The sequence below is a fragment of the Trichosurus vulpecula genome, chromosome 3, assembly GCF_011100635.1.
Source record: "Trichosurus vulpecula isolate mTriVul1 chromosome 3, mTriVul1.pri, whole genome shotgun sequence".
NCBI classification, from domain to species: domain Eukaryota; kingdom Metazoa; phylum Chordata; class Mammalia; order Diprotodontia; family Phalangeridae; genus Trichosurus; species Trichosurus vulpecula.
In genome coordinates, this window is record NC_050575.1 from 421,305,000 (window position 1) to 421,330,924 (window position 25,925).

The 25,925-nt window shown below is 42.8% G+C and overlaps 1 protein-coding gene across 1 annotated transcript in view; it reads right to left on the reverse strand.

Moving 5' to 3' along the window:
• Positions 1-21,270, reverse strand: part of DGUOK (deoxyguanosine kinase) — a 42,547-nt gene extending 21,277 nt beyond the window's left edge. Inside the window, exons 1-2 of the mRNA XM_036751179.1 lie at positions 21,101-21,270; positions 12,028-12,140 (exon numbers count right to left, since the gene is read on the reverse strand). Coding sequence (XP_036607074.1) covers positions 12,028-12,140; positions 21,101-21,239 — 252 coding nt within the window. The 5' untranslated portion in view covers positions 21,240-21,270. The remainder of the gene's footprint in view (positions 1-12,027; positions 12,141-21,100) is intronic.
• Between the last annotated feature and the right edge of the window lie 4,655 nt (positions 21,271-25,925).

A 25,925-nucleotide genomic window follows, 5' to 3' on the forward strand; every position in this document is an offset into this window, starting at 1 on the left:
TGGTAACTTTCTCTTTGGAACAGCAACCCTGAGGGTCTTCCCTTCCCAGCCAGATTTTTTTCCTTCTTTTTTTCTAATTAAAGGGGCCACCCCTTAACTCACTTCTTAAAGAGGCCTATTCACTGAATGGGCCTTACCTCATGAAAAGAATACATGAAAAGACCTTAGCCTAAAAGGGCCAAGGTCTCCCATTGCATCCTGGGCCATCTCCAGTCATCCTGATGAATATCTGGTCACTGGACTCAGATGGCCCTGGAGGAGAAAGTGAGGCTGGTGACCTTGCACAGCCCTCCCTCACTCAAATCAAAGTCAACTGCAAGTGATGTTATCCTTCCCCTGATGCCACAGTCTTCTTCAAAAATGAAGGACAAACACAACAATTTCAGAATAGAGCTCACTTTGGCACTAAAATCCCCTCAGACTGATTCCAACCTGTTTTTCCAGATTTGCCCAGAGACCACATGGGACCTGGGAGAAAGCACTGGCCTTGGAGTCAGGAAGACCTGAGTTCCAATCTAGCCTGGGCAAGTTGATTAACACTTCTAGGCTAGTTTCCTCATATCTAAAATAGGGAAGAAGAATAGAGTCATTGGGAGACTCAAATGAGACAATAAATGTAAAGTGTGAGCTAGCACTCCCCTTCCAGACTCTGCAATTTAGCAACATCAGTTCTCTGGCTGAACCTTTGAATTCCATCTCTTCCCTCAACTTCTACATAGGCTAGCCATCTTTCCCCTCCCTAGTTCACAATGTTTTCCCTCCTTACTTCTCAGCCTCTTTCGAATCCCTAGCTTTCCTCAGTAATAAAGATGAAGATGGGGAGGAAGGTGCTGCTGTACATTTCAATATTCCTTTAAGGTCTGCAAAGCCCTTTGACTGCACTGTCTCATTGCACCCTCACAAAAGTCAGGGAGATGGGCACCACTATTACTTCCATGTCCCATATGAAGCAACTGGGGCTGAGCTGAAATGCTTCTTTTCTGATCTTCCTGCTTGTGGATGTTTTTTTTTTCTCCCTTCTCCAACTACCTAGTGTTTAATCCTCAGTTTAAATGTTGTATCCTCCCCAGTAGAATGTAAGCTTCTTGGGGGCCAGGCCTAGCTTTGCTTTTTATCTTTGCATTCCCAGGATCTGATAGCCATCTAACAATAATTTTCATTCACATCTATGTGATTTAGGAAGCACTTTCCCTGTGAGGTGGAGATGAGGAAGGAGTGCATTCTGGGCATGGGGCACAGTTTCTGCAAAGACAAGGAGATACAAGGCAGATAGTAAGGAGGTCAGTTTGGCCCGAGGGGCAGCCAGGTGGTGCACTAGGTAGGTGCCCAGCTTGGAGTCAGGAAGACTCATCTTTCTGATGATGGCATTACAGTCTCTGGGAACCCCTTTGTACTCCCCTGGAATCTTCCCACTTGATCTGGCCTTCACCTGAGGCCATAAGCCTTTCCTTATCTCTAGGCCCAAATCTCTACCTAGCCTAGCCCTCAACTGTTCAACTGCTTCCCACCCTTGATCCCATCAAAATCCCATTATCTGGGTTCCTGGAGTCTTGACCTCTAGTCACCCCAGACCCATCAAGATCCTCTTTAGACTCCTCCTCAAGACCCTCCCTTAACTCCTCCTCTAGTCACCCCAGACTACTTGACCACCCCTCAATCCCTCCGACAATATTTCTGTATATGTCTCACTGTGCCTCCATGAAGGCTCTCAGATTGTATCTAGTCTGCTTACAAAGACTCAAGTTTCAATCTGGCCCACTGGCATTAGCCTCACAAATGCTCAGGCTCCCTAAGAGTCTACCGATTATGATTATGGGGAATCTTTAATAAACTTGGTTTTTCTTTGGCTGAGAAGGCTTGAGTCAAATTCATTTGGCAGGACTCAGTGCTAATATGTGTCTGCCAGATTTAAACTCAGTGATGAGGTTAGGGAACCATAGGTTTTTAGGGGTGCTCAAGACGCACTGAGAGTTACATAGTCAGCTTTGTATTTTAGGAGTAATTTGGCATCTGTGTAGAATGTGAAGAGGTGAGAGTGCAGAGACAGAGTCCAGCCAAGAGGCCCCTCCTTCAAGACAGGTGAGAATGGTGTGAACATGGTAGTGTGTTGGCCATGTGAGCAGAAGGAAAGGGAGAGATGGGAGAGATATCATGGAGGCAGAATGGACAAAAAATGGACAACTAATTCGATACAGCATTGAGGGAGAGCAAAGAATTAAGGATGACCCTGAAGTTGAGCACCAAGACTCAATGGATGAAAACAGCTGAGTAAGAAGGAGGAAAGGGTCTGTGGATAACGAAAAGTTATTCTGTATTAGATGGTAAGTCTGAGATAAGGCATCTAGTTCTAAATGTCCAATAGGCAGTTAGTGGTGTGAGCTCATGAGAGAGACTATGGTTGGAAATATGGCTCTCAGGGCCATCTGTGCAAAGATGATAACTCTGCAAAGGAGGCAATAGATGTAAAAAGCTTTCAAATCATAAAGCATTATATAAAGTTATTGTTGTTGTTGGTTGTGGTGGTGTTATGACTGAACCATGGAAGCTGATGAGATCATCAAGTAAGAAGAGAAAGAGAGAGAGAGAGAGAGAGAGAGAGAGAGAGAGAGAGAGAGAGAGAGAGAGAGAGAGAAGGGCCCAGGGCAGAGACTTTGGGGATACCTATGGTTAAGGGGGCCCTATTTGGATGATGAACCAAAAAAAAGAGCCTGAAGAGAGTCTAGACAGAGAAGAAGAACCAAGTGACAAGAAAACTCAAAGAAGAGCGAAAATCCAGGAAAGGAGGGTGGTCCATGTGTCAAATGTGTGGGAAAAGTCAAGAAGGAGGAGGATAGAGAAAGACCATGTGATCTTGGCAATTTAGAACACTGGTAACCTTAGAGTGGTCAGTTTGATGAGGTCAGAATCCAGATTGCATCAGTTTGAGAAATAAAAGAAGTAGAGGAGATGAGTATAGATTGATTTTTTTTTCTAGGAATTGAAAGGGTAGGAGAGTTATAGGACAATAGCCTGAGGGCCAAGTGAGAGGTTTGTGTGTTTTTAAGAATGGGAGAAACTTGGGCATAATTGTAAAGATCAGGCAGAGAACCATTAATAGGGGGATGTTAAAACTTGGAGGAGGAGGAATATAAAGGTAGGCTGCCAGGAGATGGGAAGGGAGGCTTGAGGGCCCAAGTAAGGATGTTAGCCCTGGCAAGAAGGGCCATCTCTCACCACCTCACACCTATCAGATTGGCTAATATAACAGAAAAGCAAAATGACAAATTTTGTTGAAGATCTGGGGAAACTGGGACACTAGTGCACGGTTGGTGGAGTTGTTGATTCTCTCTCTCTCTCTTAGAGGGACTAGGGATGAGAGAAGGGGAGGGGGAGGATGACCTGGCCTCTGGGTATGAATCCAGTTCTCCAGGAGTATCAGAACACAGAAGGAGTGAAGGAGGAAACAGTCTAAGAAGGGAGAAATACTGCTAATGATCCAATGATCAAAGAAGGTAGTGCCGGTGGGGCCTTGGGGAGACTTGAGAGATCAGCAATGGTCACAAGAGAGAGGCAGCCTTCCCATCAGCAGCCCACAGCTTTGCATTCCCACTCTAAGAGGCAGTGGGAATGAGCTAGCCACAGGATAGCTATGGAGTACCTTTTGGCTGAGTTATCTTTCATGCACTAGGGAAGAAGAGCCATTTGGCCAGGTCTCTGGGGTCTTCTTTATACACAGCTGAGCTCCTGCAGGTGGCAGCTACTGTGGGAGTCCTCGGCTGTGTCTTGGAGGGGAGGCTCTGGAGTCTGTAGCTAAGGTCCATGGCCCAGCATGATCCAGCCACCAGAGCTGTTTTGGTCCAGGCTCAGTGGTTACGGAGACCTTTGGCTCTGCTCTACTGAGATAACAGCCCGATGGCTGTAGATGCCAGGCCTGGAGGGCACAGGGGCCTCTATCCTGACTCCCCTGACTCCTTGTCTCCTGGGAATCTGATGTTCTTCCCTTTCCATCCTTTCCTCCAGTTGTGCTTATCTCCGTATCAGTTCTTCCCCAGAGCTGCTGCTGCTGTTGCTGCCACCACCACTACCACCCCACATTATTTCGTTTCTCACCACCAAGCTATGCATGCTGTCTGTTCTATAGCTGCCAGCCCACAATGCCCACTGCTCACTGTCTGGTGCTCAGAGGGCAGAGCCAGCCCAGTCTGTGCTCCCTCCACAAGCTCACTCTAGTCACTCCTTAAGGTGGGAGTACTGAGCTCCCTGCCCACTAGCTCAGGGCTGCTGGCCAATCGTCAGACACCTTCTCTGAAATCTATGATGAGCTCAGCCTTCCTGGGCACCAGCTGCCCATTTGTCTGCTCTGGGGCACTCCTTACAGTCCACTCTTCCACCTCTGGTCTCCAAGGGCTCTTCTGGCTACCTGGGGCTGGCTTTGCTCTTTGGCTGCCTCCTGCTGAATTGACTAGTCCCCAAGGTCCCATGAGAATGTAATGAACAGAAAAGAATTTACTAAGTACTTACTATGTAGGAAGCAATGTGCTGAGAAAGGCCAGATGAGAGTGGATAGGGCATGGGACTTACAGTCAGGAAGGTCTGGGTTCACCTGTGTGACCCTGAGAAAGTCACTGAATGTCTCCATGCCTCAGTATCCTCACCTGTACAATGAGGGAGCTGGGCCTGATGACATCTAAGGTCCCTCTCACCTCTAAATCTCTGATCCTACGCATACAGAAAAGTTGCTAGGACCCACTCTCAGGGAGTTCACATCTTAATGGGGCTAACACATACAGGAAGATTCAGCATTAAGTCAGGCCTCCTCTTGTTGATCTTGTAGGAATCTAGTGGTAGAAGAGGAAGATCCCAAATATGTCCATACTCTGGCCTTATACCTCCCACAACTAGAACTCAAATTCTGCCTCTGTTCCCTGAGGTTTGGATGGTGAGCTTTTTCACCTTCTCTTACCTGGAATTAGACACCTCCATGGCCCTTTCAGGCCACTGTCCATTTTCTTTTTTTAAAATTTTATTTATTTGTTTTTAGTTTTCAACATTCACTTCTTTAAACTTGTGAGTTCTAAATTTTCTCCCTTTCCCTCTGCTTTCCCCTCCCCAAGACAGCATGCAGTTTGATATAGACTATTAAACATATTTCACATTAGTCATATTGTAAAGAAGGATTAGAACCAAAAGGAGAAACCACAAGAAAGAAGAAACAAACAAACAAAAAAGTCTGCTTCAATCTGCTTTCAGAATCCCTAGTTCTTTCTCTGGAGGTGGATAGTATTTTCCATCATGAGTCTTTTGGAATTGTCTTAGATCCTTCCATTGTTGAGAAGAGTTAAGTCTATCAAAGTTGGTCATCACACTTTATTGCCATTACTGTGTGCAATGTTCTCTTGGTTCTGCTCACTTCACTCAGTATCAGTCCATGTTAAGTCTTTCCACGTTTTTCTGAAGTCCACCTGCTCATTATTTCTGATGGAATAAGAGTATTCTATCATATTCATACACCACAACTTGTTCAGCCATGCCCCAACTAATGGGCATCCCCTCAACTTCTAATTCTTTGCCACCACAAAAAGAGCTGCTATATAATTATTTTTGTACATATGTGTCCTTTTTCCATTTTTATGATCTTTTAGGGACACAGCACTGTCCATTTTCTTCTTAGAACATAATAAGTTCCTTGAGAGCAGAGACTTTTTTGTTTACCTTTTTTGGAATCCTCACCATATAGCATAGTGCTTGGCACATGGTAAATGCTCAACAAATGCTTTGTCATTCATTTATTCATTAATTAATTCATTCATTCATAGAAGGCAGGCAGGTGCTCACTCCTACTGGCCAACTGGTAAGAGAAGCTATGTGATAGGCTGGGCATTCAGATTTTTCCGAGAAAAGAATCAGAAGGCGATGAACATGGAGAGCACCAAATAACATCACACAAAAACAAATTCATTGTTTTAACATACAGAAAACAGTCATCTGAAAGAGATGAGGAATTTGGGAAACTGGTCACAAGCCTGACCCAGAAGCTAATCTAGCAGCCAGGAGGGCATTTGAATGATTCAGACACCTGCTGGAGCTTTTACTCCGGCAAAAATAGAGCTGTTAGTAATGTTGTGACTTGTCTTGGTGATACTTTAATCTTTGAAAAAGCCAAGGACATTGCTGGATCCCCCTCCCACCCAGCCCATGAGGAAATAAGGCTTCTCCCTCCCTCCCATGCCCAAACCCTGACCTAGGTCACAGAATCACTCAGGTGACCCAATAGCACCACCCCATGGTAACCAAAGAATATATACTGATGGTTAATACGCCATGAATCAGCATTGCAGAGATGCCCAGCTCTCCACACACCCCCACTGAAACCAGAAAGAAAGAGTGGTAGGCTACTTTGTCCAGTCCAGAGTTGCACAGAGAGACTCAGAAACCAATTGAGGTGGGAAGAAGCATCACAACAGGGAAGTCTAGGTAAATAATCTTGAAGTCTACCAGCCTTGAAAGAGGGGTCACATCAAGGAAAACACGAATAAACATAACACTAAACACAATGAAGAAATACTATGTATTGTCAGAAGCCCAAGAGAAAAATAAAGAGAAGAATAATTAGTAATTTCATAACAAGTTGAAGCAAAGCCCCAGAGGGGAAAAAGTGGCCTGGTCACAAGGACTTTAAGAATGGCCAGAAGAAATGAAGTAAGAGTAGAATCATGGAGAGATGGCACTATGACACACTAAGAAGAGCCTGGATCCCCTACAAACACTCAAAACAAAGTGTGTGTGTGGCAGGGGGGAAGGAGCCAGGACAAGAAAAGGAGAGAGGTCAGCCAAAAGCCTAAGCAACCTTGTGCTTGGCCTAGCAGAAGCCAGAGACAGACCATCATCAAGACAATGCAGCAGCACCCAGGCATCTCCATTTAAAGTCCAGGAGGAGACAGAACCAGACAAGCACTCAGACTGCTTCTTAGCACCCTGGCAACTAGGTTCCACAGTGGACAGACCACTAGACTTGGAGTCAGAAAAATCTGAGTTCAAATCTTACCTCAGACACTTATTACTGGCTGAGCCTGGGCAAGTCACTTAATTTCCTCAGTTTCCTCATGTATAAAGTGGGGTATAATAATAGCATCCTCCCTTGTTGTGAGGATGAATTAACATCTGCAAAGTGCTTTGCAAACCTTAAAGCATCTATAGACATGCTAGCTACCCTTACCCATTAGACAGTGAGACCAAGGACTGTCTTTTGCCTTTCTTATATCCCTAGCATTTAGCACAGTACCTGGCACAGAGTAGGTGACCCACCTTTAGGATTAAATGAAAGTCAAATTAATTTTTAATTCTTTCTTCAAAATCCCTTAATTTCTTCTCAGGAATGCAAGGATCTAAGATAATTCCAAAAGATGCATGATAGAAAATTCTGTCCATATCCAGAAAAAGAACTATGGAGTCAGAATGCAGATCAAAGGGAGGGGGAGAACATTTAGAACTTAAAATCTTATAGAAGTGAATGTTGAAAACAAAAAATTAATTAATTAATAAATAAATAAAATGTATTGAAGAACTGCAAGTGGTTACCTTAAAGAAAAAGCCCTTCATTGAATATAATTTTGTAGCACTATGGTCAGTTTGGAAAGTCCCATACTTCTGCTTTTCCACATTTGTTTATTTGTTTGTTTTTTAATGGTTTTGAATGCCTAATACACCATCAATTTTTGTAAAGGTGATATGCCTAGCATAGATAAATTCCTTTCTGTTCCTGTTCAGTAATTGTCAGAGATCTATCATCACTTAACTTTTCTACAAAAATGAGACAATATACCTAAACTTATGGGATGCAGCTAAAGTCATCTTTGGAGAAGAGAAAAAGAACAAATCAATGTATTGGGTATACAAAAAAAAAATCAACAAATCAAAAAACCCTAACTGAATAACAGGTATAAATTCTGAAAATCAAAGAAGAGTTTAACAAAAGTAAAAGCAAAAAAAACCCAAACAAACAAAAAAAAAAAACCTGAACTGATAAATAAAACAAGTACCGGACTTTTTTAAAGTTTGATTTAAAAAATGAGAGGAAAATGAAATTGTATCAAAAATTAAAAAAATTCACAAATGAAGATAAAATGAAGGAAATTAAAAGAAACTATCTTGTTCAATTATATGCCAACAAAGTGGATAACTTATTTGATTACAAAAATAAAAACTACCTCAATTGTCAGAATAAGAAATAGATTATTTAAATAATTTCATATCAGAAAGACAAACTGAATAAGCCCTAGAAAAATCCCTACAGCCATATGGATTTACAGGTGAATTCTATCAAATGTTCAAAGATCAATTAACAATAGATGGTTAAAATAGAAAAAGGAGAGATCCTTGCAAACAAATATGATCCTGATACCTAAGTCATAGAGAGAAAAAACAGAGAAAGAAAATTATAGATTAATATCCCTAATGAACACAAAAAATCAAATAAAATATTAATAAAGAGACTTCAACAGCATAATAAAAAAAGGTTTTACACTATGAACAGGTTGGTTTTATACTAAGAATGCAGGGTTGGTTCAATATAAGGAAAAATTAAACATAACAGACCATATTAAAACCAAAAATAAAAAGTGCATGACTATGTTGATAGAGTCTGAGAAGGCTTTTTGACAAAATCTAGTTCCTATTTCTGTTTCAACAACAACAAAAACATAAAGCAATATAGGAATAAATAGTCCCTTCTTTAATTTAGGAAGTATTATCTATTGAAACACATGAGTCAGTATTATATGTAATAAAGACAGGCTTTCCAATAAAGTCAAGGGTAAAGCAAGGATATCTGTTATCACTAGAAATGCTAGTGAAAGCAATAAGAGAAGAAAAAAGAAACTGAGGGAATAGACACAGGCAAAGAGGAAACTTGCTTCCTGCAGGTACAATATGATGGCCTGCCTAGTGAACCCCAAAGCCTGGTATAACACCAGCTGTCATAGTATCAAATCTTAATATACTTTTAACATTTTAAATTTTTTTGTCACTTCATTTGAGATATTTATCATAGTTTTCTCTCTCTGTTTTTTTTCTTCTCTCTCCACAACATACCCTTTGACCCAGTGACAGTACTATTGGGTATATACCCCCAAAATATCAAAACACAAAAATATTTATGTTAGCTTTTTGCGTGTGCATATGTGTGTGTGCGTGCATGTGTGTGTGTGCACACGTGTGTGTGTGTGTGTATGTATGTTGTAAGAAGTGGAAACCAATTATGGTATATGAAAGTGATGGAATACTACTGTACTACAAGAAATGATGAAGGAGATGGTTTCAGAAAAACCTAGTAATACTTGAATGAATTAATTTACAGTAAGAACAATACTGTAAAGATAAACTACTTTGAAAGACTTAGGAACTCTAACATAATGACTGACCACAATTCCAAAGGCCACAAGCTAAAACACGTTATCCACCCTCAGATAAAACTGATAGACCCAGAGTAAAGATTAAGGCATATCTTCTTCTTCTCCTCCTCCTCCTCCTCCCCTTCCCCCCTCCTTTCCCTCCCTCTCCTCCCCTCTCCTCCTTCTGTTTTTAGACATGACCAATGTGGGAATTTGTTTTGCTTGACCATACATATTTGTAATGAATTTTGTTTTTCATGCTTCTCAGTAGAGGTGGGAGGGAGAGAATTTGGAATCAAAAGTTAAATCAAGTTGAATTTAAAATAGAGGGAAAGGACCCAACTAGCTACAAAAATATTCATAGCAGTACTTTTTTTGGAGCAAAGAATTAAAAACCAAAGGGATGGCCATTAATCATAGATTGGCTAAATCAGTGATGGCATCTGAATGTAACTAGATGCTATTGTGCCATAAGAAATGACAAAAGGAATGGATTAGAGAACCTAGGAAGAACCACATGTACTCATACATACAGTGATTTACATAATGACTAAAAACATTATAGGGGTATCTAGGTAGGCCAATGGATAGAACACTGGGCCTAGACTCAGGAAGACTCTTCTCTCTGAGTTCAAATCTGGCCTCAGACACTTATTAGCTGTGTGACTCTGGTCAAGTCACTTCACCCTGTTTGCCTCATGGCAAACTATTTCAGTATCTTTGCCAGGTAAATCGCAAATGGGGTCATGAAGGGTTGGATACAACTAAAAAGACTGAACAATAACAAAAAAATTATAAAGAAAAACAGCTTTGAAAGACTTAAGAACTCAACGCAATGAGCAACTACAACTGCATAGGACGGATGATGAACTGCCTCATAAGGGAGAAATGATGGACCAGGAGAGTCTCAATCGACATATATTTCCTGAGATGGCCAATGTGTGGATTTGTTTGGCTTGATTAGGCTTATTTGTTACAACACAGCCATTTTTTGCAGTTTTAGAGGGGGATGATAGGATGGGGTTGTGATAATGATACAAAAAAAGGTGGGAGGGAATAGGGTCATTAAAGTACTTTTTTAAAACCCAGAGGAGAGTTCAAAGGATGACAAAGGCAGGTTGGCCAGCCTTGAAGCCAATATATTGAGCTGATTATATCCTTATATAATATACATATGCATATATAATAGAGATTCGTGGTTCATAAATTGTTTTCTTTTTCTGTTCTTTATATCTGGAAATGTTCATGTTCGTTGGTGTTTGTCAAGTTCAAAATGAGAAAAAAAAAAGCAACAACCCAATCTTAAAAAGCAAGTACAGGATGGGAAAAGTAGGGGTAGATTTAACTATTTGTCTGAAAATAATTAATAGCTTTCAGAAATAAGGAGATATACTCCTTACTCGGGAGATATATGCACTATACTCTGCCCTCATCAAACCCCATCTAGCATATTGTTTTCAGGTCTTAACATTACAATTATTGGGGAATGGCTGAAGAAGTCATGGTATATGAATGTAATGGAATACTGCTGTGCTGTAAGAAATGATGAATAAGCAGATATCAGAAAAACCTGAAAGACTTCTACGAACGGATGCTGAGTGAAATGAGTAGAACCAGGAGAACATTGTACACAGCAACAGCCACACTGTTCAATGACTGACTTTGATAGACTTAGGTCTTCTCAGCAATGCAGCTCCAAAAGATTCATGATGGAAAATGTTATCCACATCCAGAGAAAGAATTTTGGAGTCTGAATGCAGTAGACTATTTGCTCTCCTTTTCTTTCGTTGTTTTGTTTCTTATTTCTTGTGGTTCCTTCCATTAGTTCTAATTTTTCTTTACATCATGACTAATGTGAAAATATATTTAATATGACTGTATAAATGTAGCCTATATAAGATTGCATGCCATCTTGGGGAAATGAGAGGAGAGGGAGGAGAAAATTTAAAACTCAAAATCTTATGGAAGTGAATGTTGAAAACTAAAAATAAATAAATTAAAAAAAAAAAAACAGAATGACATTGATAAGCCACAGAGTATCCAGAAGAGGTAAGTGGCTTGGATTCCATGGCATATGAAGTTAGACGAACTGGGCTGTTTGTCCTGAAGGAGAGAAGACTCAGGGGTAGGGGGTAGGGGCAATGATAGTAGCCTTATGGATGAGGCATTAGACTTACTCCATTTGGCTCCAGAGGACTGAACCACACCAGGAGCAGTGAGTGAAAGCTGCAAAGATGTCAATTTAGGTTTCATATTAGGAGAAACTTGATCATGATGAGAGCTGTCCAAAAGCAAAATGGCCTCCACTGAGAGGCAGTGGATTTACCCTCTTCAGAAGTTTCTATGCAGAGGCAAGACAAAAGCTTTCAGAGAAATTCCTCTCCTGCATGGATTGGAAGGTGGACAAGGTTGTCCCTTCCAGGTCTCAAATTCTGTTACTCTGTGACTCCAAGGCCATGGTCCTTTGAACCAGCCAAACTGCTTCTCAGTCAAGCTTCACCTCCTCTCTGGTGGACCAGTGAAGTTGGCATGAGGTTGACCCAAGGACACAAAGGGTATTTCTTGCCCCACTTGTAGAAAGCTCAACCATAGTAGCAGGTCAGTATACTACCCCACCACCACCACCTTTGCTGTCAGGGCTCCAGCACTTTGCACTTACTGTTGGTGTGCCAACAGCCTGGATATTCTGCCATGTTGTTACTGGTTCGGCAGTTGTGTGCCACTCTGGGAAGGTTTTCAGGAGTAACTTTACAAAGGTAGATTTCCCCACAGCTGCAAAAGAAATGATACTTTTAAAAATTATTTTTTTCATTCTTAAAATTTATTTCTCTCCCTTCTACTCCACCCTACCCAGGGGTAAAAAAAGGAAAACCAAAACCTTTATAATATACATGGTTAAACAAAACAAATTCCTGCATTGGTCATGTTCAAAAATATGTGGGCAGCTAGGTGGCACGGTAGATAGAGAACCAGGCCTGGAGTCAGGCCAAGACCCAAGTTAAAATGTGGCCTCAGATATTTCCTAGCGGTGTGACCCTGGGCAAGTTACTTAACCCTGTTTGCCTCAGTTTCATCACCAGTAAAATGAGCTGGAGAAGGAAATGGCAAACCACTCCAGTATCTTTTTCAAGAAAACCTCAAATGGGATTATTGAGAATTGGACACAACTGAAATGACTGAACAACAACCACAATCTGACTCCACTGTACACTTTTGCATTACTATACATTACTCTCCTTGTCCCACCACTTTATAATCCAGCCAAACTGACCTTGCTGTTTCTCACATATCACACAGACTTTCTCCTGACCAGCAGAGCCCACTTACTGGCCCCTTTTAGAATTCCTAGCTTCCTTCAAGGAACAGTTCAAATGCTGCTTCCTTTTCCCAATCTCCCAACTGCTAGGGATCTCCTCAAAAATTACCTTCTTTTTTTTGGGGGGGGTGGATATATTTATATGTATACATGCCATACCCCACTCCACAATTAGGCTGTAAACTCTCAAGGAGTTGGGTAAGTCACTTAATGCTGATTGCCTTAGTTTCCTAAAATATAAAATGAGCTGGAGAAGGAAATGGCAAACCACTCCAGTATCTTTGCCAAGAAAACCCCAAATGAGGTCATGAAGAGTTGGACATGACTGAAATGACTGAACAACAACCGTACACCAGACATGATGCTTAGCACTGAAGGTACAAGTAAGAAATAAAATAACTCCCACCATCAAGAAGCTTGCATTGTATCAGAAGAGACACCACGTATAGGCCTGAATATATACTGAATGCTACAAAATACAGGCATGGTAATTTGGGGAGCCAGAGGCTTCAGGAGAGGTTTCATGGAGAAGGTTGTGCTTGAGTAAGTTGGGCACCTTCATTTTTGTTTTCTATCTCTAATGTCTCATATGCCTCGCATCCAGTAGGTGTTCAGTAGATACTTGCTGATTTTCCCTACTCAATAAACTCCAATGGCTCCCTATTTCTTCTAGGATAACATCTAAACTCTTCAGTGTGACCTTTCAAGTCCTTCACAGTCTGGCCCCAACTGCCTTTTCCATCTTTTTATTCCTTATACTAGTTCCCACACACTCTGGTCCAGCCAGACTGGCCTTTTTGCTTCTCAACATCTCCCAAATTCCCCCTCCCATGTCTGCCTTTGCACAGCTCCGGGAACTCAGTTATGTCTCACTACTGTTTTTTAGAATCCCTTGTTCCAAAAAGAGATTAATGAAACATTGATGAGAGAGAAGATAGCTGAGGAAACACAGGCAAGCAGGCCAGAGCTGGCATCACCATGTTACATTTAACATATGCTCTTTAAAAAACACACAAGCTATACGTAGCAGATTCCCTGTTTCCTGAACAATTCTCTTTTTCTGCCCTTCTCTGTCTATGGAAATGTTTGTGTTTGCTGATGGTGAATTTCATCATCATCTCATCTCATCATCATCATTGTCGCATCATCATCACCACCATCATTATCACCACCATCATTGTCACCATCCTCATCATTATCACCATCACCATCATCAAAAGAGTTCTTTATTTCCACAACTTTCTCCATGAAACCTCTCCTGATGCCCCTCGTTCTCCAATTACTGTGTGTGTATTTTGTAGCATTGAGTATATACTCAGGCCCCATACATGGTATCTGTTCTGATACAATGTAAGCTTCTTGATGGTGGGAGTCATTTTATTTCTTACTTTGTACCTTCAATGCTAAGCATAGTGTCTGGTATACAGTTGTTGTTCATTCGTTTCAGTCATGTTCAAGTCTTCATGACCTCATTTGGGGCTTTCTTGGCAAAGATACTGGAGTGGTTTGCCATTTCCTTCTCCAGCTCATTTTATAGATTAGGAAACTAAGGCAATCAGGGTTAAGTGACTTGCTCAGGGTCACACAGTCAGTGAGTATCTGAGGCCAGATTTGAACTTAGAAAGATGAGTTTTCTTAACTCCAGGCCTGGCACTCTATCCACTGCACCACCTAGTTGCCCCTACTAGCATACAGTAAGTGTTCAATAAATGCTTGCTTGATTGAATGTCATGGAATTACAGAATTGCAGAGTTGGAAGGAACCTGTGGGGTCAACCAACCTGTACCTGAACAAAGTGGGTGTAGTACTGATGAGAGGACACAAGGAAAATTTCTAAGACAGCCTGGTATTTGGGGAGTCAGGGTGGGAAATGCCAGAGTATGGGGAGTCAGGCCAAAATGAAAGGGAACTTTGGGGAATAGAAATCATAGGCTTGTAGATCTAGAGCTATAAAAGGTAGGTTCACTGCCCTCATTGTACAGGTGAAGAAATTGAGGCCCAGGACAGTTAACTGACTTGCATAAGTTTGCATGAGTAGTAATCATCTTAGATGGGATTTGAATTCAGGTCCTCTAACTTGAGAAGATGCCCTTCCTCCCAGACTGTACTGGATGGGTAAGTAGAGGCATCTTGAAAGCCAGTCAGATCCAGGAAGGCATTATGTGCCAGTTGTGAATCTCAGCCCAGAGTTCTATCCATTGCAGCACCACCTAGCTGCCTCCCTCCTGATATAACTTAATAATCCCTTCCGTAGAGGCAAGATTAAGTGCAGAAAGCAGCAGACGTACTTGGTGAGTCCCAGCTGAGAAAGTGGCTTTCACATATTGACCCTTAAACAATTCTAACTTCCCTTATCACAGCTCACTGGTCCCCCCAGCTTCAGTTTTCAGGGTTGGGGCTTCTCACTGTCTTAACAGGGGGATAACCTCAGACTTTTTCTAACTTAGGGTCCAGGAGGTTCAAAAGCAACCCCCTGTGGTCCTGGTGGGTAATGGCCACTGGAAAGCTCCTGTAGAGATGACAATACAAAGTGGGGTGGTTTCCTCCTGAAACTGAGTGGGAAGGCAAATCTTTATAAAAGCAGGCTGAAAGTGATTGAGGTAAGGCCATGGTGAGTGAATGAGTGGTGTGGGGTAAGCAGAGTAGGGAGAGTGTATTGGACTCAGGAAGGCCTGGGTTCAAATTCTGCCTCTGACACTCAAGAGCTGTGTGACCATGGACAAGTCACTTAACTCTTCTGAACTTTAGATTCCCTTTCTCTAAGTCTAATAATACCTGAAGTGCTTAAAAAAAAAACAAATAAACTGTATGGCTATATGACTTAAATGAGATTTTGTAAACTTTTGTAAATGTGAGTCATTAACAACTGCTCACCTCTACAGTTTCCTTCTCCCTTAAAACCCTTCATAGGGGCCTAGTCCTTCCCCCAAACCTAGGGCCCAAGATATTTTCCTTATGCCTAAGCTATAGGAGCAGAGATATAGAACTCAAAGGGTCTACATGGAGCTGAAAAAACAAAAGAGATTTACGGAAACCGGAAATTCCAACTTGGGAACTTTTCAGTTGAGAATATATCATATGCCAAGTAGTGGCACCTACCAGTAGGCTTACGAAGCTGTAGCCAAACTCTAATGGATGATATACATATGAATATGTGCTAAAAAGGCCAAGTTCTGGGATCTGCTTGGTACAGTGGCTTTGCAGTCATAAAACCTGGGTTCAAATCCCACCTCTGATACCTATTACTTGTGCGGCTTTAGGCAAGTCAAACAACTTCTGGGCCTCAGTTTCTTTACTTATAAAATGGAGGCAGTTTGACTTGATAAATTCTTTTTAAAATTTTATTAAATTTAAATTTTTATATTTTATTTTTCCAATTACATTTAAAAACAATTTTTATCATGTTTTTAAAAATTTTGAGTTCCAAATTTTTTCCCTCCCCTCCCCCATTATTGAGAAGGCAAACAATTTGATATAGATTATACATGTGCAGTCATGCAAAACACATTTCTATATTGGTCATGTTGTAAAGGAAAAATCCGACCCCTCCTCTCCAGAAAAAACAACCCAAACCCAAGCAAAATAAAGAAAAAAGTTTGCTTCGATCTGCATTCAGGTTCCATCAGGTCTTTGGAGACGGATAGCATTTTTCATCATACGCCCTTCAGAACTGTTCTGGATCATTGTATTGCTGAGACTAGCTAAGTCATTCACAGTTGATCATCATACAGTGTTGCTGTTGTTCTCCTGCTTCTGCTCACTTCACTTTGCATCAGTTCATGTAAGTCTTTCCAGGTTTTTCTGAGAGCATCCTGCTATCATTACCTATAGCACAACTGCATTCCATCACAATCATATACCACAACTTCTTCAGCCATTCCTCAAATGATGGGCATTCCCTCAATTTCCAATTCTTTGCCATTACAAAAAGAGCTGCTATAAATATCTTTGTACACATAAGTCCTTTTCCTTTTCTTTTTAAAATCTCTTTGGGATACAGACCTAGTGTGGCACTACTGGGTCAAAGGATATGCATAGTTTTTATAGTCCTTTGGGCATATGGACTTGATAACTTCCAAGGTCTCTTCCAATTTTAAAGCTATGATTCTATAATCCAGAGCTCCCATAGTAGAATAGCTGTTTCCCAAGAATCAAAAGTGGGCAAAGAAGGTCCAGGAACAAAGAGACCCTGGATTGTAATAATGGCCACATAACATTGAGGACAGAGTCAATTGCAATAGGGTACCCAATAAAGAGGGCTTGAAAAAAGCTTTACTCTGGCCTTCAGTGGAAGAGCTGAAGTCTCAGACTTCAGGCAATCAGAGAGTCAATGATTAAAAAGATGAGTTTATATGGAATCCCAGCTTTTCCCAAGATCTGGCACTAATTTCATGCTCTAATGAGAAACAAGCCTAGACAGGGTTCATCTGGCATCCAGAATCAGTGATGTGATCCACACAAGCTGCCTTTCACAAATTGCTTCTTCCCAAGTGGACTGAGATTTCATTCTTTCTTGGTGGAGAGAATGGAATTATGGAGGCTGACTGGGTGCAGACACAGGTGGATGTGATTGCTCTTTGGGGCAGGTTTTCCTGACTTTATTACAAAAGAGGAATTTTAGGGGCAGTTGGGTAACAGTAATAGTCAATGCAAATAGCTAACATTTCTATAACCCTTTAGTGTTTGCAAAGCACATTACATATGTTATCTCGTTTGATCCTCACAAACTCAGTGAGGTAGGTACTACTGTTTTCTTCTTTTCCAGATGAAGACACTGAGGCCCACAGTATCACACGCATGAACAATGATAAACAAGGATAAACTGCTTACATTCTAATATGGAGAGATGCTACATGTGTGAACCCTATCATCATTAAGGATACTTTTTGTTGTTGTTCAGGCATTTTCAGTCATGTCTGACTCTTCATGACCCTATTTGAGATTTTCTTGGCAAAGATACTGGAGTAGTTTGCCATTTCCTTCTCTAGCTCGTTTTACAGATGAGGAAGTAGAGGCAAACAGGGTTAAGTGACTTGCCCAGGGTCACACAGCTAGTAACTGAGACTGGATTTGAACTCATGTCCTCCTGATTCCAGGGCTAGCACTCTATCCACTGCCTGCTAGCTGCCCTAGGAAAGGGTTGAGAGTGGCTCTCTTATGCCTCAATGATCTTAAGAGACAAATGGAAAGAATACACTGGGGAAGGAGAAGGAATGGTAGAGAAAATTATCTCACATAATCAGAGTGTGCAACTAAACGTCTCTACAAATAAGAAGAAGGGGGTGGGAAGAAGCAGCTGACAGTGTAATCTCATTCTCATCTGGATGGAACAATACACACATACATACATACACATACACACACACACACAATAGTAGAGTAAAAAACTACATCTCACTCAATGGGGAAATGGGAGGGAAAGGGGAGAAGGCAATTAGAGAGAAGGTAGATAAATTAGAGGGGCAGCCAGGTGGTGCAGTGGACAGAACATGGGGCCTGGCATCAGGAAGACTCATCTTTATGCGTTCAAATCCAGTCTTAGACACTTACTAGCTGTGTGACCCTGGGCAAGTCACTTTAACCCTGTTTGCCTCCACTTCCTCATCAGTAAAATGATCTAGAGAAGGAAATGGCAAACCACTCCAGTATCTTTGCCAAGAAAACCCCAAATGCGGTCATGAAGAGTCAGGCATGACTGAAACAACTGAATAACAATAACAACAGATTAAGGGAAAGATTAGTTCTAAGAAAACCAAACTCTTAGGATGTACAAAACTATTTATGGCTCTTTTTAAGATGGTAAAGTGGGAATCTCAGGGGAGGCATAAACAGTGGAATGGCTGAACAAATTATGACATATAAAGGTCATGGAAAACCATTGTGATGTAACAAATAATGGAGACAGCTATGGAGAAACCTTGGGAAACTTATCTGAACTAACACAGAGTAAAGTGAGCAGAACCAGAAGAAAAATGTATACAATGACAACAATATAATCAAGACAACTTTGAAAGACTTGGGAAAGCTGATCAGTGTAGTCGCCAATGGAGAGGACCAATGATGAAGCAAGCTACTCACCTCCTGACAGAAAGGTGATGTACTCAGAGTACAGAATGAGGGGCGTGTCTATGTGTGTGTAACTTGGACCCAACCAATGTGGAAATGTGTTTTGCTTGACTACACATGGCAGTAACAGGGAATTTGCTTTTCTTTTGCCCTCAATTGGGGGAGGGGGTTCGTGGATTACGAAAGCAAAAGAAGATGAATTTTGTTTTTTCTGATTGAATAAAATAAAAAGTAACTTAAAAGAATTGGGAAGTTTGGAAGAGGAGAGGACTGGGTTGGGGAAAATAATGAGATCTACTTTGGACATGTTCAGTTTTAGATGTCTATGGGACGTCTAGTTCAAGATGACCAAAAGGCAGTTGGTGGCATGATCTTGGTTAGGGCTGGATTCATTGATCTAGGAATCATCCTCCTGATGGTAATTAAACTCATGGGAGCTGATGAAATCAGCAAGCAAGATAGTATAGAGGGAGAAGAGAAGGGAACCAGGACAGAGCCTTGGGGAATCCCCATGGTGAAGGGGCATATCTAGATGAAGAGCTATCAAACAGATTGAAGAGTAGTCACACAGGTAGGAGACAGCAATGTCAAGAAAATCTAGAAGACAGGACATCCAGTAGAAAAGGGATATAATGTCACAGGTCACAGAGAGCTCAGGAAGGGCAAGTTCTGAGGAAAGGCGATTAGATCTGGCAGTGATTAATCATTGGGGCAGGTAGAGAGGCTAGAGACCAGTCCACTTTTTCCCTAAAGCTGAAGAGTATATCCATAATTAGAACAGGTGAAGAACTGGGCAAAGTCCATCAGCATCTTGGCTAGTAACCTTCGATTTCCTTGGTCTGCTATAAAGAGCCCACACCCAGGAGCCAGATGAGGCTTTACCTCCCCGGCCAGCGGTCGAATTAGTAATTACAATCATTCTCCCGGGGAAAAGTTTGTATTACCTTATGTATACTTTGTATTAAACCATTTGTGTCTACGGCTGTCTCCCGTAGGTAGAAATGTAAAGTTCAGCACAGACATTGTTTCCTTTCTGTCTGTATCCCTGGTGTAGCACCAAGCCTTCCAAACAACTAGATGTTTGTTAAATTCAAATACCAAGTCAACCACAGGATGGGAGGGTAGGGCCACAGGCAGCTTGTCTGAAAGAGCTCTGGAGGGTATGATGAAGACAAAAGTGGGACAAGGTAATGGTAAAAGCTAATGCAATCTTGGGCCCACTGAGGGTCCAGGACTAGGGAGAGAAGAGTCTGCTGTTTTCTAGCCCATTCAGACCACCTCTCTCTGTGAGAGAGAGAGAGAGAGAGAGAGAGAGAGAGAGAGAGAGAGAGAGACAGAACAACAGAGAGCCCTGTGGCCAGGTCTAGATTCCACGTTCTAGGAAGGGCACAGGTAAAGTGGGGAGGAGGGGAAGGTAGGAAGGGCCTAGAAAAGCATGACCTGGGGGTGTCTATTCTGGAGAACACACGGGGGCAGCAGGGGAAGAGACACATCATAACTGGCTTTAAGACTCCGAAGGGCCCAGGATCAGAGGGGGGATCAGACCCGTCTCGTTTGGGGGCGGTGGGCCCACAAAACTGGGAGCAATAGTCTCTGGGTGTCCCTCAGTCCCCCACCTGGAATGTTCTCCCCTCTCAATCTCCGCCCAATGGCTTCTCTGGCTTCTTTTAAGTCCCTGCTAAAATCCCATCTTCTCCAGGAAATTTTTCCCAAACCCTCTTGATTCTAATTATTTCCTATTCATCCGGTATATAGTATTTTTGTGTATATTTGTATCTGTTTGCTTGTCTCCTCCATTAGATTGTGAGCTCCTTGGGGGCCGTATCCCCAGAATTTAGAACACTGACTGGCGAACAGTAGGCACATATAGTAGGCACACAATAGGCTGCCTGATTGATTTCGGTGCAGAGAAGGCGATCTCCCCAGGGCCTAAGACCAGTGGTGAGCTCCCCGTTACTGGAGGGCTTCAAGTGGAAGCCTTCCATCCTCCAGAGGGTATGCAGATCGGGTCAAATCCAGTCTGGACTCCTGGCCCCCTGAGCCAGTATGTCCCTCTCGGCCCTAAGGGGTCATTGGACGGCCGCAGCTGGATAGCGGCTCCCAAAATACCCTCCGCCTTTCCTCACCCTCCGGTACCCCGCACTCTCTCCTCTGGGCAGGTCCTTGGGCGCCTCTCACTGCGCAGGATCGGACCAGGCCCTCGGCCGACCCCACCCATCCCATCCAAGGGCCTATCGCGATAAGCCTTCCGGGCCGCTGTCAAAGCAAAATCAGGCCCCGCCTCCTCCGCCCCCACCTCTGCCGCCCCGCCCACGGCCCGGGCGCACGCCCCGCGGTTCTGGAGCCTTACCGATGTTCCCTTCCACCGAGAGGCGCCAGGGTCTGCGCCTCGGATCCGGGCCCGACACGGCGCGCTGGTTCAGAGCCATGGGTCCGAGGGAGGCACGGAGCAGGAGCCGCAGCTGCGGAGCCGGCCGTCCCAGAGCCATTCTCTTCCTTTCCTTCCTCCGCCCCCCTTCCGCCGCCTCCGACGCCCCCCCCCCCTCCGCCCTCAGTACGTGCGGCTCCAGGGGTGTGGAGGTGGGGCTTGCCGCCCTGCGCCGCCCCCCTCCAAAAAACTGAGGTCAAGGCGTGGCTGGGTGGCTTAGGCCTCGGGGTAGCTGCTTCAGCCCAGCCCACCCTGGATCCGAGCAAGAATGACCCGGGCGCCAGCCTTCCCCACTTGGGCATCGAGGCTTTGCTTGGAAGCCTCCAACCACCCACGATTTCCCGGGGACGTCAGTGAGTCAGTCAACTAGAGTTTATTGAGTCTTTATTACTACTATATGCTTTAGGTGCTGTTTGTACAAAAAAAGGGCAAAGACAGACCCTGCTCTCAGGGAGCTCCCAGTCTAACGGAGCCGGACGAATAAGATAGAAACTGGACAAATTCGAGATTATGCCTACAGACACCAGATGTGTGAAACTGGGCAACTCATTTGACTTTTGTTTGTCTCAGTTTCTTCATTTGTAAAATGGGGATAAAAATAGCACCTATCTGATAGGGTTGTTGTGAGGAAAAAATAAGATAATAATCGTAAAGCCCTTTGGAACCCTTAAAGAGCTAATCTAAGTGTTGGCTATGGTTGAATACTTCAAGGAGCAATCGGTCTCATTCCTTCACCCTACCCTTCTATTCTCACCATTACTGAGTTGGTAGAACTGAAACCTGTATGGCCTTGCATGAATTAGATTACCTGCCTTGGTTTGCCTTGAGCCTCAGTTTCCCCCTTTGCCAAATGTAAGAGGATTGAAAATCCTCTTGAAAATATAACTAGATTTGCAATAGTCATCGCATGAAATTCTGGAAAGCCACTGGATGTAAAGTCTACAGTCAGCTCTGGCGACCCTAAGAAGACTACAAAGAATAGGAAGAATGTAAGGGGTTTGGATAAATAAAATGAGATCCAGCAGGGGTGGCATGGTATCTCTTAGGCACTCAAAGGTAGAATACTTTTCTTTAACTAGGGTTGGGAAGGTGAGCTGGGAAATTCATTTTCTGCTTCATTGGGAACAAGTTAACAATAGTACCCACATAAACTAAGCTGGAGTATCTTTGAATAAGAATTTGGTGATGGATTATATTTCTCTTGTAGGAGGGCCAGGCTAGTTAAGTACAGGGTTGGGATAGCTTATAAAGACCCTATGCGAAGGTTTACTTGCATAAAGGGGTTATTGGGGGGTGTTTGAGCAGCCTACAATAGAGTAAAAGGAACTACCTAAATAACTTCATAACAAAGTAGGGAGAACTTCAACCAGTCAGAGGAAGTTATGAGGAATTGGCCATCAGATGAAGGCAGCTAATGGTTCACAAACTTCAAGTGATTGGTTGGGAGTATGTCATGCCCTTTGTGGACTATATAAAATGGGCAAGCTAGCTTTGTTCCAGAATCTCTCTTCATCAGTCAAGAAGAAAGGCAACTATGGAGGAAGAATTCAGCTCTTGAATATGCTCTTCACATTCCCCCTTGGGCCTCTTCTGGAGTCCAACAAGGGTAGGGAGAGAAAGGGATTTCTCTCTCATCTCACCACAGATAATGACATTTTGCAAAAGTACCACTTGTTGAATTAAATTCAAGAGAATAAAACACAAATTTCCCCAAACATTTCTCCTACAAACATCCCTATTTCTTTTGAGGGCTCTTCAAGTCACCAGATTCATAACTTGGAAGCATTCTTGACTTTCCTCCTTCACCTCTCATATGTATTCAATTGTCAAGTCTTGTCCATTCTATCTTCGTATTTGTCACATCTGTCGCCTTCTCTCCACTCACACGGCATCTATCCCAGATGAATCAATCAGCCAACAAGCACTTAGTTATTAAGCCCTCACAATTTGTCATACTCTGTGCTGTCAAATCCTGAAATAAATCAAAGCCATGAGTTGAGGAATAAAGTGTCTTTAACTGAGATAATAGGGTAGTAAACCTGCCATCCTGGGGGATGTCCCTTGAGTGCAGAGCACAATAGATTTCCCAGCTCCAAGACCCAGGAGGAAACAGTGTGAGGTAGCAAGGCCCAGCTGGTTATGAGACCCCAGTGGCCCTTGGCAATGTGAACAAGGAAAACCATTTCATTCTGGTTGTTTTTTCCTTCATACCATGAATCCCAATGGAAGGCCGTTAGAAGCTGAGATCCAGCTTAAGCTAGGCTCCTTAACAAGGTAAAATCTCTGGGTGGGGGGAGTTAGGTTGTGGTTCAGCTCAACCTAATCAAGAGGTACTACTGAAATTCTGATGTTACTAGGATGACTAACAGACAGATCAGTTAATATTACATGTGGTATTGACAATTTTCTGTTAGTGCTAAGTGCTGAGGAGACAGACCAAAAAATGAAGATGGTTTGTGTTCTCCAGTTAATCACCTCTTACCTGGACTATTGCAATGATTTCTTAATTTGCTTCCTTTCCCCTCTCATCTCCAATTCATCCTCACAGGCCAAAACGATAATCCTAAAACATAAATCTGACCATGTCACTCCCCATCAGAAAACTTCACTGGCTCCCTATCGCCCTTATTGGAGTTCTTCAATCAGAGATGATGTGACCACTTGTCTAGACGTTCCTTTTATGGATAGTTGCTGAATTTCCTTCTAATGCCCTCAAACTCTGTCATTCTGCCTCTAGGATACTCTTTAATCATTTGAAACCCTCCACAATTTGGCTCCACTTACATTTCCTGCCTTATTTCACATGACTTTCCTTCACACCCCCTCTATCCTAATCAATTGGTTAACTGTAAGCTGGATGGAAGTCCATCTCTTGTCTCTGTGCATTTGCACAAGCTAGCCTCCATTTCTGGAATTCATACTCTCCTCATTTCCAGCTTTTATAATCCTTGGCTTCCTTTAAAGCACAGCTGAGGTACCAGCTCCTTTGTAAGGCTTTGTCTGATCTCCCCAGTTAATGCTCTCTCTCTCTCTCTCTCTCTCTCTCTCTCCCTCTCTCTGTCATTCTCTTTTCCTCCTTCCCTCCCTTCTTCCAGTTTTTGAAATTACTTTCTATTTTCTTATGTCTACAGGTGCTGTATCTTTCTAGTAGAACATAAGCTCCTTGAAGGCAGGGACTTTTTTTCTGTCTTTGTATCTCCAGTGCCTCGCACATAGCAGATATTTAATCATTGTTTATTGATTTGGATTGAACTTCATATGGTCCAAATCCTCCTCTGTAAATAAAGTGGTTGGACTAGATTATTTCCCTGTTCTCAATCTACGAGTGCATGACAATGCTTAGCCTCAGAAAAGTTGTTCTGGGGCAGAGGTGAGACTCAGAGCCAGGTCTATTGAGTCTCCTGGCACAGTGCTCTTTGCAATGTGACTCCATTGCCTTTCCAGTCTCTCAACTAATATGGGATGGACCTGGTACTGAAAAGAAATACTTTCAGAGTGTCCTAGACAAGCTCAATCCTGCTCTGCTTTGCCCTTCATGTTACCTGCCTCTAAGCCCTGTTCCCAGGATTGTCAGGCCCCTAATTTTTAGTATGGAAATTAACTCCTTGCTCAAAGGAGACCTCCCCAGCAGCCTGAATGATTCTGGGGAGAAGATTTCCACAAGGCACCTTTGTGATGCTAAACTAGGTTCTCCCCCTGCTGGGATACTGGGGGTGAAGCCACAAAGCAGTTGGGTCTGCATACAACTGTTTCCCCTTAACTATTTTATCTGGATTGGCCACCCACCTTCCTCCCTCCTGTTCTCTGAATAGAGCTTCAGATCCAGGCCAGGAGAATAAAGGGCTGGCTCTATCCCACAGAGATGTGACCCTGGGTTATTGATTTCACATCCTTTACATCAGGGTCCCAGGGAACTATTGGAAAAGAACAGAAAGCCATCTAGGTGCTCCCAGACCACAGGACAATAGGGATGGAAATGCTTAAGAGGATGGCTGGCCCCTCACCCTGGCCTCCTAAGAAAAGTAATTTAGAGGCACAGAATCACTGAGTCAGGAAAGACTCCAGAGGCCATCTTCTCCTGCCTGTACCACAGTGCCACACTATGTCTCTGACCTTGTACATGGTAGGCATTTTATAAATATTTGTTGAGTTGAATTGAGTTGAATGAGACTGACATGGAGAAGAGAGAGCAACACAGTGAGTAGGGGAAAACTTTCCTCCAACTTTCCTCTGTCTATATCCCCAGCACTTAGCATAGTGCCTGGCACATATTAGGCACTTGATAAATGTTTATTGACTAACTGAGTCTCTTTCTTACCCCTCTCATATTCTCAAGTTCTACTCTTGGGCAGCTAGATAGTGCAGTGGGTATGATGGGGTACTAGAGTACTTGTGCTTGGACCCTAATTCTAACATTTCTCCTTAGTCTCTGCTTGGGTGCCTGTGCCTGGACCCCAACTCCAAAATCACATCCAGTTCTAAAATCACATCTCTCCCTAGCTTCAAAGCATTGGCCCTAGCAGTTTCTCTCCAGTTCAAGGGCAGCATGCCTTAGCAAAACACTTACCTCTCTTCCTGATACTGCAGCCAGCTTTACCTATAGAATTTATTAGTTTGAATTCCTTGTGTATGTGCTAATTGGCTATGCACTGGGACATAATGATATTCACTACTTACTGACCTTACTGATATGTATCCTAGACGTAGTCAAATGTATACTCCTTTGCATTCATCTTGTCTAACAAGA